The 11308-nt window shown below is 40.1% G+C and overlaps 1 protein-coding gene across 2 annotated transcripts; it reads right to left on the reverse strand.

Moving 5' to 3' along the window:
* Positions 1–1681: 1681 nt before the first annotated feature.
* rmnd1 (required for meiotic nuclear division 1 homolog) lies at positions 1682–10494 on the reverse strand. 2 transcript variants are annotated; one of them, XR_010453183.1, is made up of 13 exons: positions 10325–10494; positions 9414–9882; positions 9016–9121; positions 8823–8898; positions 8648–8687; positions 7654–7754; positions 7304–7410; positions 7090–7154; positions 6841–6917; positions 3452–3572; positions 3007–3123; positions 2739–2838; positions 1682–1811 (listed from the first exon to the last, which is right to left on the reverse strand). XR_010453183.1 is itself a non-coding variant. In XM_064953272.1 (12 exons), exons 2-12 carry the CDS (start codon positions 9867–9869, stop codon positions 2806–2808), a joined length of 1299 nt encoding a protein of 432 aa, XP_064809344.1. In that variant the 5' UTR covers positions 9870–9882; positions 10325–10494; the 3' UTR covers positions 1682–2805. The 2 variants fall into 2 exon arrangements, 1 of the variants encoding a protein (XP_064809344.1); XM_064953272.1 differs by having other exon boundaries at positions 1682–2838.
* Positions 10495–11308: the final 814 nt, after the last annotated feature.

An 11308-nucleotide genomic window follows, 5' to 3' on the forward strand; every position in this document is an offset into this window, starting at 1 on the left:
TTATGGAAGAGTGGCAAGAAGAAAACCATTTCTTAAAGATATCCATAAAAAGTGTCGTTTAAAGTTTGCCACAAGCCACCTGGGAGACACACCAAACATGTGGAAGAAGGTGCTCTGGTCAGATGAAACCAAAATTGAACTTTTTGGCAACAATGCAAAACGTTATGTTTGGCGTAAAAGCAACACAGCTCATCACCCTGAACACACCATACCCACTGTCAAACATGGTGGTGGCAGCATCATGGTTTGGGCCTGCTTTTCTTCAGCAGGGACAGGGAAGATGGTTAAAATTGATGGGAAGATGGATGGAGCCAAATACAGGACCATTCTGGAAGAAAACCTGATGGAGTCTGCATTAGACCTGAGACTGGGATGGAGATTTGTCTTCCAACAAGACAATGATCCAAAACATAAAGCAAAATCTACAATGGAATGGTTCAAAAATAAACATATCCAGGTGTTAGAATGGCCAAGTCAAAGTCCAGACCTGAATCCAATCGAGAATCTGTGGAAAGAACTGAAAACTGCTGTTCACAAATGCTCTCCATCCAACCTCACTGAGCTCGAGCTGTTTTGCAAGGAGGTATGGGAAAAAATTTCAGTCTCTCGATGTGCAAAACTGATAGAGACATACCCCAAGCGACTTACAGCTGTAATCGCAGCAAAAGGTGGCGCTACAAAGTATTAACTTAAGGGGGCTGAATCATTTTGCACGCCCAATTTTTCAGTTTTTGATTTTTTTTTTTTTAAATATCCAATAAATGTCGTTCCACTTCATGATTGTGTCCCACTTGTTGATTCTTCACAAAAAAATTGTTTTATCTTTATGTTTGAAGCCTGAAATGTGGCAAAAGGTTGCAAAATTCAAGGGGGCCGAATACTTTCGCAAGGCACTGTAGATACTTTTGTACCTGTTTTCTCCAGCATCTTCACAAGGTCCTTTGCTGTTGTTCTGGGATTGATTTGCACTTTTCGCACCAAAGTACGTCCATCTCTAGGAGACAGAACACGTCTCCTTCCTGAGCGGTATGACGGCTGCGTGGTCCCATGGGGTTTATACTTGCATACTATTGTTTGTACAGATGAACGTGGTACCTTCAGGCGTTTGGAAATTGCTCCCAAGGATGAACCAGACTTGTGGTCTATTTTTTTCTTTCTTTCCCATGATGTCAAGCAAAGATGCACTAAGTTTGAAGGTAGGCCTTGAAATACATCCACAGGTATACCTCCAATTGACTCAAATGATGTCAATTAGCTTATCAGAAGCTTCTAAAGCCATGCATTTTCCAAGATGTTTAAAGGCACAGTCAACTTAGTGTATGTAAACTTCTGACCCACTGGAATTGTGATAAAATTCATTGCAAGTGAAATAATCTGTAAACAATTGTTGGAAAAATGACTTGTGTAATGCAAAGTAGATGTCCTGACCGACTTGCCAAAATGATAGCTTGTTAACAACAAAGAAAATTTGTGGAGTAGTTGAAAAACAAGTTAATGACTCCAACCTAAGTGTATGTAAACTTCCGACTTCAACTGTAGATATTGGCTGGACCCCGAGCAGTCCTCAGAGCCAGATAAAGGGGTTTACATACAGCTTGAAGGACCACTCCAAGCCTCTCAGGGCCTTTCTTACATACAAGTTATGGTTCTACCTATACTAAATAAAGCAAGACACGTACAGTACTTACAATATGGAATTAAGTTTACTCCACTTTATTTTAAAAATCAAAACACACAAAAGATTTCACACAGGAGATGACAGCTGTCACTACATTTAAGTGCTGTTGATCTTCATGGATCACATCGTGAACCTGAATAACATTTGACATGGTAAGACCATAGACAATTAGTATCTTCTGAATAACATTTGACATGGTAAAACCATAGGCAATTAGCATATTCTGAATAACATTTGACATGGTAAGACCATAGACAATTAGCATCTTCTTATTGACCTGAAGCTCTAATAGGGCTCAGGCTCTTACAGACCAGTCACTGGGTTCATGAGACATTGGATTGGTTGTTTGAATTATCATACAGTTTGCTAGAATGAAGACAAACAGAAATGTATGTCTCCAAATAAATAAATAAATACAGTTAATCAATACACAGGCAATTTTAACTTTAAATACAAACAAACTTAAGCATATAAAGCCCCAAACACCATTTATATATTAATGAGTACATTTGGATACATATTTTGAACAGAAATGCAACAGTTACAAAGTGAGACATTTCCTCCCTCGGTTGGCTATCATTTACATTTTGTGGCGCACACTGGTGATTTGCTTAAATGTGAACTTCTTTTTAGCCTCGCTCCACCAAATTCCTGTCTTCTACAGTGATATTTCTCAATTTGTATCAAGGCTCTGTCCTTCCATTGAAAATGTGTTACTTCTTGCAACGCAACACCTCACCGCACCACTCCTTTCCCCCGTGTGACCTACTTGTATGTATGAACTGACATGCATGTGTAACTGATCGATGACCACACACTACATGTTTTTACATTTGTTAATTGTAAAGAATTTTTTGTTATGTGTAAGATCCCTGTAAGACCAGCTGTTGGCTAATGTGGATCCTAATCAATCAAATTCCATTGTTGAAAGTGTTTATGAACAGTAAGTCTACCGTAGTTGTGCCATTTTCTTATGTTCAGTAAGTTACATTCTTTGGGGTCATAGCTTAGGATTCTTTTCAATGTCTTGTTCATTATGATCATAATGTAATGTACTTACATAAATAGGTATCTGTTAGTCTTTTTCTTTCCTTAAATCTGTATCTTAGCATCGCTGATGAAGCTCTTCAGAAAATCATTCTGCCAACTTCAAACAACACCTGAAGAAACCAAACCAAAAGATTAGTGAGAGGATATAAAACATTTAATGATAAGGCTACATTTTGTTCTTTATAATGCTAGAAACAATATCTTAAATCATAACCATCATCATCACCAGAACATAAACCATGTAGTTATAGAGGTTTGTGCGCGTTAGGGTTTCTGACCTCTATAGTGATGAGGATGACGATCATCCACTCCAGCCTCAAGCTGTGCTTCTCACTCAAGTGGTTCCTCATTAGGTCTGTCAGCTCAGTACAGTGCTGCAGTTTCTCATTCACTACCTGAAAAACAATAGGACAACAGGCCCCACTGCTGCAAATGGATTTCAATGCCACTAGAATTTCTTGCATAATGACAAGCATTTTGTAAGGTTTGCTGCCTATGACGAAAGTGGACGATATCACAGAAGAAACAACATATGTACATTTACAAGTAATACTGCATCTGCTTCCAAATCAAATGTTATCAAATATGATCCATAAACTCATACTAACGATGAATAAGACACAGGCCATGTGTAAAATATATGCACCCATGACAGTAAATCGCTTTGGATAAAAGCATCTGGTAAATGACATATAATAATAATTATATTATAGCCCCCCCTACCTTGACCCGGCGGTTGATGTTGAGGAACTGACACGTCTTGTCATAGAGCATCTCCAGGTTCTCTCTGTCCCAGTAGAAGTCTGGCGTGATCAGCAGGTCAGAGCTCAGGTTGATGCAGTGTCTGGAACAACATAACAGCAGGTTAGAGCTCAGGTTGATGCAGTGTCTGGAACAACATAACAGCAGGTCAGAGCTCAGGTTGATACAGTGTAAAATGTAATACAACTCAGCTTGTTCAAATGTTTTATAAAACAAGAGTAGGGCTGAACCCAAATATTCGACTGGTTGATAGGCTGTTGGATGACCGATATATATTTTTAGTCGAGCAGTAGCAAATAAATAAACACACAGTTTGGACACACCTTTATTTTTACTATTTTCTACATTGTAGAATAATAGTGAAGTCATCAAAACTATGAAATAACACATATGGAATCATGTAGTAACCAGAAAAAGTGTTTTATATTTTAGAGATTCTTCAAAGTAGCCACCCTTTGCCTTGATAGCTTTGCACACTCTTGGCATTCTCTCAACCAGCTTCACGAGGAATGCTTTTCCAACCGTCTTGAAGGTGTTCCCACATTATGCTGAGCACTTGTTGGCTGCTTTTCCTTCACTCTGCAGTCCAACTCATCCCAAACCATCTCAATTGGGTTGAGATCAGGTGATTGTGGAGGCCAGGTCATCTGATGCAGCACTCCATTACTCTCCTTCATGGTCAAATAGCCCTTAAACAGCCTGGAGGTGTGTTTTGTGTTTCTCCTGTTGAAAAACAAATGATAGTCCCACTAAGCGCAATCCAGATGGGATGGCATATCGGTGTGGTAGCATGCTGGTTAAGTGTGCCTTGAATTCTAAATAAAATCACTGACAGTGTCACCAGCAACGCACCCCCACACCATCACACCTCCTCCATGCTTCACGGTGGGAACCACACATGCGGAGATCATCCTACTCTGCATCTCACAAAGACACGGTGGTTGGAACCAAAAATCTCAAATTTGGACAGATTTCTATTGTCTATTGCTCAGGTTTCTTGGCCCAAGCAAGTCTCTTCTTATTATTGGTGTCCTTTAGTAGTGGTTTCTTTGCAGAAATTTGAACATGAATGCCTGATTTACGCAGTCTCCGCTGAGCAGTTGATGTTGAGATGTGTCTGTTACTTGAACTCTGAAGCATTTATTTGACCGTATCCTCTGCAGCAGAGGTAACTCTGGGTCTTCCTTTCCTGTGGTGGTCCTCATGAGAGCCAGTTTCTTCATAGAGCTTGATGGTTTTTGAGACTGCGCTTGAAGAAACATTCAAAGTTCTTGAAATGTCCCACATTGACTGACCTCCATGTCTTAAAGTAATGGTAGACTGTCATTTCTCTTTTTTTATTTGAGCTGCTCTTGCCATAATATGGACTTGATATTTTACCAAATTGGGCTCTTCTTTATACCACCCCTTTCTTGTCTCAACACAACTGATTGGCTGAAAACACATCAAGGCACACCCGTTAATTGAAATGCATTCCAGGTGACTACCTCGTGATGCTGGTTGAGATAATGCCAAGAATGTGCAAAGCTGTCATCAAGGCAAAGGGTGGCTACTTTGAAGAATCTCAAATATAAAATGTTGATTTGTTTAACACTTTTTTTGGTTACTACATGATTCCATATGTGTTATTTCATAGTTGATGCTGTCACTATTATTCTACAAAATAGAAAATAGTAAAAATAAAGTAAAACCCTGGAATAAGCAGGTGTGTCCAAACTTTTGACTGGTACATTATCTATCTTTTTTTAATGGCACATGAGACACCGGTCTTATTTGCACCCATTTCAGTGAACTAATCCATTGAGGAGGCTGAGACCAATCCATTGCGGAGGCTGAGACCAATCCATTGCGGAGGCTGAGCCCAATCCATTGCGGAGGCTGAGCCCAATCCATTGCGGAGGCTGAGCCCAATCCATTGCGGAGGCTGAGCCCAATCCATTGAGGAGGCTGAGCCCAATCCATTGCGGAGGCTGAGCCCAATCCATTGAGGAGGCTGAGCCCAATCCATTGAGGAGGCTGAGCCCAATCCATTGAGGAGGCTGAGCCCAATCCATTGAGGAGGCTGAGCCCAATCCATTGAGGAGGCTGAGACTAATCCATTGCGGAGGCTGAGCCCAATCCATTGAGGAGGCTGCAAGAATGGCAGTCCAAGAAAAAGGGGAGTGTGGCTGCAAAATGCACGTCTCTTTCCAAAATGCGCTCTCTCCTGCTAATTTGTGCACATTCATTGTTTCATAACTTCAATTGTGTGAATTGTTTGAGTTTGATTGTTAGTGTCAATCAATTCCCCATGACATATATCATCAGTAGTACATGTACTGTTATCTACAATGTGTGTCTGCTTACAGTAATGTCTGTTAATACATGTTATTATTCCAGTCTTTTACCCTTCTCATTGTCGGAGTGAGTGGACACATAGGTTTGCAGAGCACACAACCTATGCTACACTTGTGAGAAACAAGTTTTGGTTCATTTTATTCCATTTAGGAGATTGTCAATTTAGTCATTGTCTTTTGTTTGGAGTGCTCCTGTCAATGTTGAGTAAACCTGATTACGCATAAAAGTAGGCCTATAGGCTACCTGGCCTGCTCACAAATGTAGGCATATAAATGTGCCCATTTGGGTATCTCATAGTATTTCTGATTGGCTTAAAGCACCACACCTAATGAGCTGCGGAGCTCCTCAAAGTCATGTTTTTTTCCACCTCAAACAGCAAGCTAACAAAGTCTGTTTTTACATTCATCGAGAATGACAATGCAATTTTTACATAGTTGGCAATGGCAATATAAGTTACTTTTAGGTTTGTATCATTTACGCTGGGATAGAATTTTGATTAACCACATGACGATGATTTTGAGAAACAAAGACTTAATATAAATTAAATTAAACTGTTCCATGAAAATGTGTATATGAAAACCATAACTGGCATGCAGATCGGTAGAAATGGCAAGATAAATTGGCATTCCACATGAAAAAGTTTGCAGACTCCATGTGTAGACTATTACTGACATCTTCAGGAGAGTAGTGGCAGAATCTGCGAAAGCCAGTAGGAGCGGGAGGAGGATAGTCGGGACAGGTTAAGGTTTTTATCTTCTGGTCATCTTGATCCCTGGCTCCCTCTTGAGCAATTTCGGTCTTACTTCATTAAACAGTGAGCTTAAAGCATCAGACAAGCTCATTGTATACATAATTGATTTCATTAAAAACACATAGAGTGTGTCTATATATGGAAAAAAAAAACGTTTTAAAATGTTTACCAATTGATTGGAACAGACGACTTTCGGTCGACCAAGATTTGTTTTAGTCCAGGACAGCCCTAATTAAGAGTCACAGCTTTAAATTGACTTTACCTCAGAGAAAAGAGCTCTCCGATCTTCTGCATAACCTCTGCCCTGGACAGCTTTATTTTATTCCCAGATTTCAGCATCTGAATGGGAAGTGCATATAATCTAGTCAGTTGGGAGGAACCTATGGCAAATGATTTTTACAGCGACAAACAATTCGTAATGATAATTTTACGTGATTCTCTACTCAAGATTTGAGATGATTGTTTCTCAAGTGCGGAGATCCAAACTGTACACAGATTATTGTTAACCTACCTCTGGAATTGACTGAATCGACTCCACAAAGTCATCCAAAGCCACCTCCCATATGGCCAGTTTCACTGAAACAAAACCCAGACAGACGGGAGAGCAGTATCAGACTGTAAGGATAAATCACCACAGTAGTGTATATACACCTGGACAGTTTAACAGTAATGCTATGTTTCATACATTAACAAAAAAAAGTAACGTGAAAAAGGTTCCAGCTAACCTGACAAAGAAAGGGCATTTGAAAATGCAAATTTATCCAGCACGGCCTTGTCAGGATCTATTTCACTGTTCAGCAGGAAGTTACCACGTTGTAGCTTTGAGTTTCCCCTGGATTGAACAAAAGACACTGATCACTAAAGACAACAATTGACAACAAATTGTGCCTTATCCCAGGAGAGTAATAAAATTGATATCATCCAAATGAAAACTCAATAAACAATAAATGTTAAAGACATCATATTAAGTAATTTATTTTTCAGAAATCTACAATTACATTTGACTGTAATCCATATAACATGATTGAAACTGCAATAATTGATCTGTAACGACCAACCATATCAGGTGACGTACTCTCCAATAGTGTAGTTGATCTCTTCATTTTCCCAGTGGACCAGAGCTACCTCGTAGGGATGAATCTCATGCCGCTCCAAGAGCCTCATCACTTTCTTCATCTGAAAAACAAAGCAGTTCAATAGCAAGACATGTCATTATTGATCTGTAACTGACAATATCTGCAGCTTCCTCCACAAATCACCTGCTAACATGCTGACCACACCGCTGGCATTGCAAAATAAATGTACACATACATGTTATTCAATCATTGCGCCCACACTGCTCGCAAGCGTCTGCGCGGCCAGGCGCTAAAATAGAACTTGGTTCTATTTGTGATGCTCAAAGCGCTCCGAGTCCTGCCTCTCCAATTTCCTCATTGGTTTTTATGAGCATATACCCATATGGGTGATTGAAAGGTGAACTGAGGTCCACACTCAGTTAATCTCTGTGGTAATGCACCATAAAGTTGGTTGCCAACCATCAAATAAAGTCCAAAGAAGAAAAAGAAGCCTGAAGGAAGGAGGAGAGATGACGAGAAATTCATTTGGTTTACCATTTTATCTGTGGATTAATTGTCGGAGTAGAGGAGCTTGTGCATTTCAGCTAAAATAACAACCCCAATGTGTATATCCCTGGACAAATTAGCTAGCAACAGCAAGCTAGCTAACTACATTACATTACATTACATTTAAGTCATTTAGCAGACGCTCTTATCCAGACTAAATTACCATAAATGTTTATTGCTTTTTGACCTGTCCCCAAATTAAAATAATTGGTTGAGAGTTTGTTTTGATATTTTAACCTGTGTGTCCTGACCGTGTCTGGTGTGGGGGAACAAAATCAACATGTGCCCATGCGGTTTGGTCAGCATGTTAAGACTACCTGGTTCAAGAGAACCACAACTTCCCTTTGTGATTTTTAAGCGAGTGTAATGTGATCTTTTTATGTTATTATCAGAACTATAATTACTATTGTGACTTCTTATGTACAATAGGATCAGAATTCTTCTTACGGTTTTCTCTTCAACATTCCAGAACACCACTGATCCCTCCCTAGAAGTAAAAATGGCTTAATTCATTCATACTCAAGGCAAAACAATAAGCTGTGTAAAAGACATAAAGACAAAACAATAAGCTGTGTAAAAGAAAAAGACATAACAATAACATACAGAAAAAAAGAGGACATACCTGAAGAAGAACATTGTTGCATTATCACTGGGTTTTTGGGCATTGTCAGTGCATATTACGAGTGCATTTGAGGCATCTGAAATTAAAATATATTATAATCAAAATGTGTATTTTGTTACATTGCACAGCCATGGAAAGAGTAAGCAATTAACCTACAGTATCCATGAAGTAAAGTAAAAAGGTGTTGGCCTACCTCTTGGTAAATCTACTTCGTAGAAGCCGTGGGCTATGAGGTCATGGCAGAGTGTTGGCAGATGATACTGGTCTGCTGTTGCATAGGCAATGCACTGCATCATATCCTATGGGGTCAGATAGAACATTGATTTAAACATTGTTAATGACATTTTAACCCCACATTATCTAGAATCAGAATTGGGTGATATCAGATGTTAAGATAGGGCTCACGTCTATATGCTCTGATGTGTGTGGGTCTGTACTGTGCCTGTATGTACCTCATACAATTTCCTCACTAGGCATCAATAAAATCTATTCCATTCACACGTCCATTCAGCCCACCATCCATCCATTCATTCGTTCATTTATTAAGCATCTCCCAATCCCCTAATCTGATTGATGGACGGACGGCTTCACCTTGTCCTCCTTTGGGGTCGGCTGATTGGTTCTGGATGGTTGTTTGGTCCTGGGGCCTTTAGGAATTTTTTTCCCAGTTCCAAGCACGGTCACTGGTTTCATCACTGATTTAACAGGAACTGTTGAATAAAACCTTCTCTGTATACCAAAACTCCAGTGTCTGGTGGAGGTGGGCTGACCAGGGACAGCCGATAGTGACTGAACACAGGTGTTAAAATGTCGTGCCGCATACAAAACATCTCGTCTGACAGTCCAGCCATGGTGTTGGACGTGTGTGCTTGAGTGACACGTCCTATGATGACCAGAGCCTGTGGTGGTCCAGGGAGCTAGTAGAGTTCTCGGTGGTACATGCGGCTTGATAGGGTCTGACAGATTGACAGAGGTGAACCTATAGGCACATGTCCTACTCCCCAAAGGCTTCTGGGTCCTCAGTCGGCACAACAGTGTCCAGAACATGTTATGGATTGGACTATACACAGGAATGCGAAGAGATGAGAAAACATAAGCATACTGTATTGACTAGCTAAATCATGGAACCAACATATCTATGAGGTTTATTCTACTCAAGAGGAACCAATTTGAATACTTTCACACAAAGAAATGCATCATGGACTGTACATTACTGACGTTTTAGCTATGTGCATGCATTTCTTGTATCAGGAAAATTGACCTTGGTTGAATGGAAATGCATGCAATAGCTTCGTAGCTAGCCAGATTACAATAAAGGTTCCGGACATTATGGTCATTGGTTACTAGAATGTAGCTGTTCCTGATGGTCACAATAAAGCACGAGGCATGTATGCCACATCAACCCGTCCATGAACAAAGGCTCGTGCACAAGCACTTGCAAGGTAGCTAGTTAGCTTCAAATCAATGAGTTATACCTAGCTAGCTTAAAGAAAATAACTCACCAAATCAGGCTACTAAAACAAGAAGATGCTTGTCATGTTAAAATAACTACAGTATCTGCGTTGAGTCACATCTAACTCGGTGTGAAACATGTGCATTAGATGATCATGACAGTTTGAATGCAGCCTTGTTGTGCATAAAGTTTAATTTGAACAGCTACTGCATTTCCTGGTTGCGGTGACGCAAATTTGCGTCATCCTCGACTAGAGGAATTTGAACAACAGCACCCCCTGTGGTGAAAGGAGAGACAACGTTTTCTGTTGCCTGGAAAGTCCTGGAAACCGCACCGTATCGCAAGCACTTGGTTGAAACCATCAACTCCCCTATACAGTTGAAGTCGGAGGTTTACATACACGTAGGTTGGAGTCATTAAAACTCGTTTTTCAACCACTCCACAAATGTCTTATTAACAAACTATAGTTTTGGCAAGTTGGTTAGGACATCTACTTTGTGTATTTCCAACAATTGTTCACAGACAGATTATTTCACTTATAATTAACTGTATCACAATTCCAGTGGGTCAGAAGTTTACATACACTAAATTGACTGTGCCTTTAATCAGCTTGGAAAATTCCCCAAAAATATGCCATGATGTTTAGAAGCTTCGGATAGGCTAATTTACACAATTTGAGTCAATTGGAGGTGTACCTGTGGATGTATTTCAAGGCCTACCTTCAAACTCTGCCTCTTTGCTTGACATCATGGGAAAATCAAAAGAAATCAGCCAAGACCCCAGAAAAAATATTGTAGACCTCCACATGTCTGGTTCATCCTTGGGAGGAATTTCCAAATGCCTGAAGATACTACGTTCATCTGTATCAATCAATCAATCAAATGTATGTCACAAAGTGCTGTATGGAAACCCAGCCTAAAATCCCAAACAGCAAGCAATGCAGGTGTGAAAAACTCCCTAGAAAGGCCAGAACCTAGGAAGAAACCTAGAGAGGAACCAGGCTATGAGGGGTGGCCAGTCCTCTTCTGGCTAT

This window comes from Oncorhynchus masou, chromosome 32 (assembly GCF_036934945.1).
Source record: "Oncorhynchus masou masou isolate Uvic2021 chromosome 32, UVic_Omas_1.1, whole genome shotgun sequence".
Taxonomy (NCBI): Eukaryota; Metazoa; Chordata; class Actinopteri; order Salmoniformes; family Salmonidae; genus Oncorhynchus; species Oncorhynchus masou.

What these genes read in the sequence shown, in the direction of transcription:
- rmnd1 (XM_064953272.1), bottom strand. Translation starts at nt 9,869, where the DNA reads ATGTTCTGGACACTGTTGTGCCGACTGAGGACCCAGAAGCCTTTGGGG. An exon ending in ATCAACTACACTATTGGAGA is followed by an intron (nt 7,411 to 7,653) that starts GTACGTCACCTG and finishes TGTTCAATCCAG; the next exon opens with GGGAAACTCAAAGCTACAAC. An exon ending in TCATCCTCATCACTATAGAG is followed by an intron (nt 2,839 to 3,006) that starts GTCAGAAACCCT and finishes TGGTTTCTTCAG; the next exon opens with GTGTTGTTTGAAGTTGGCAG.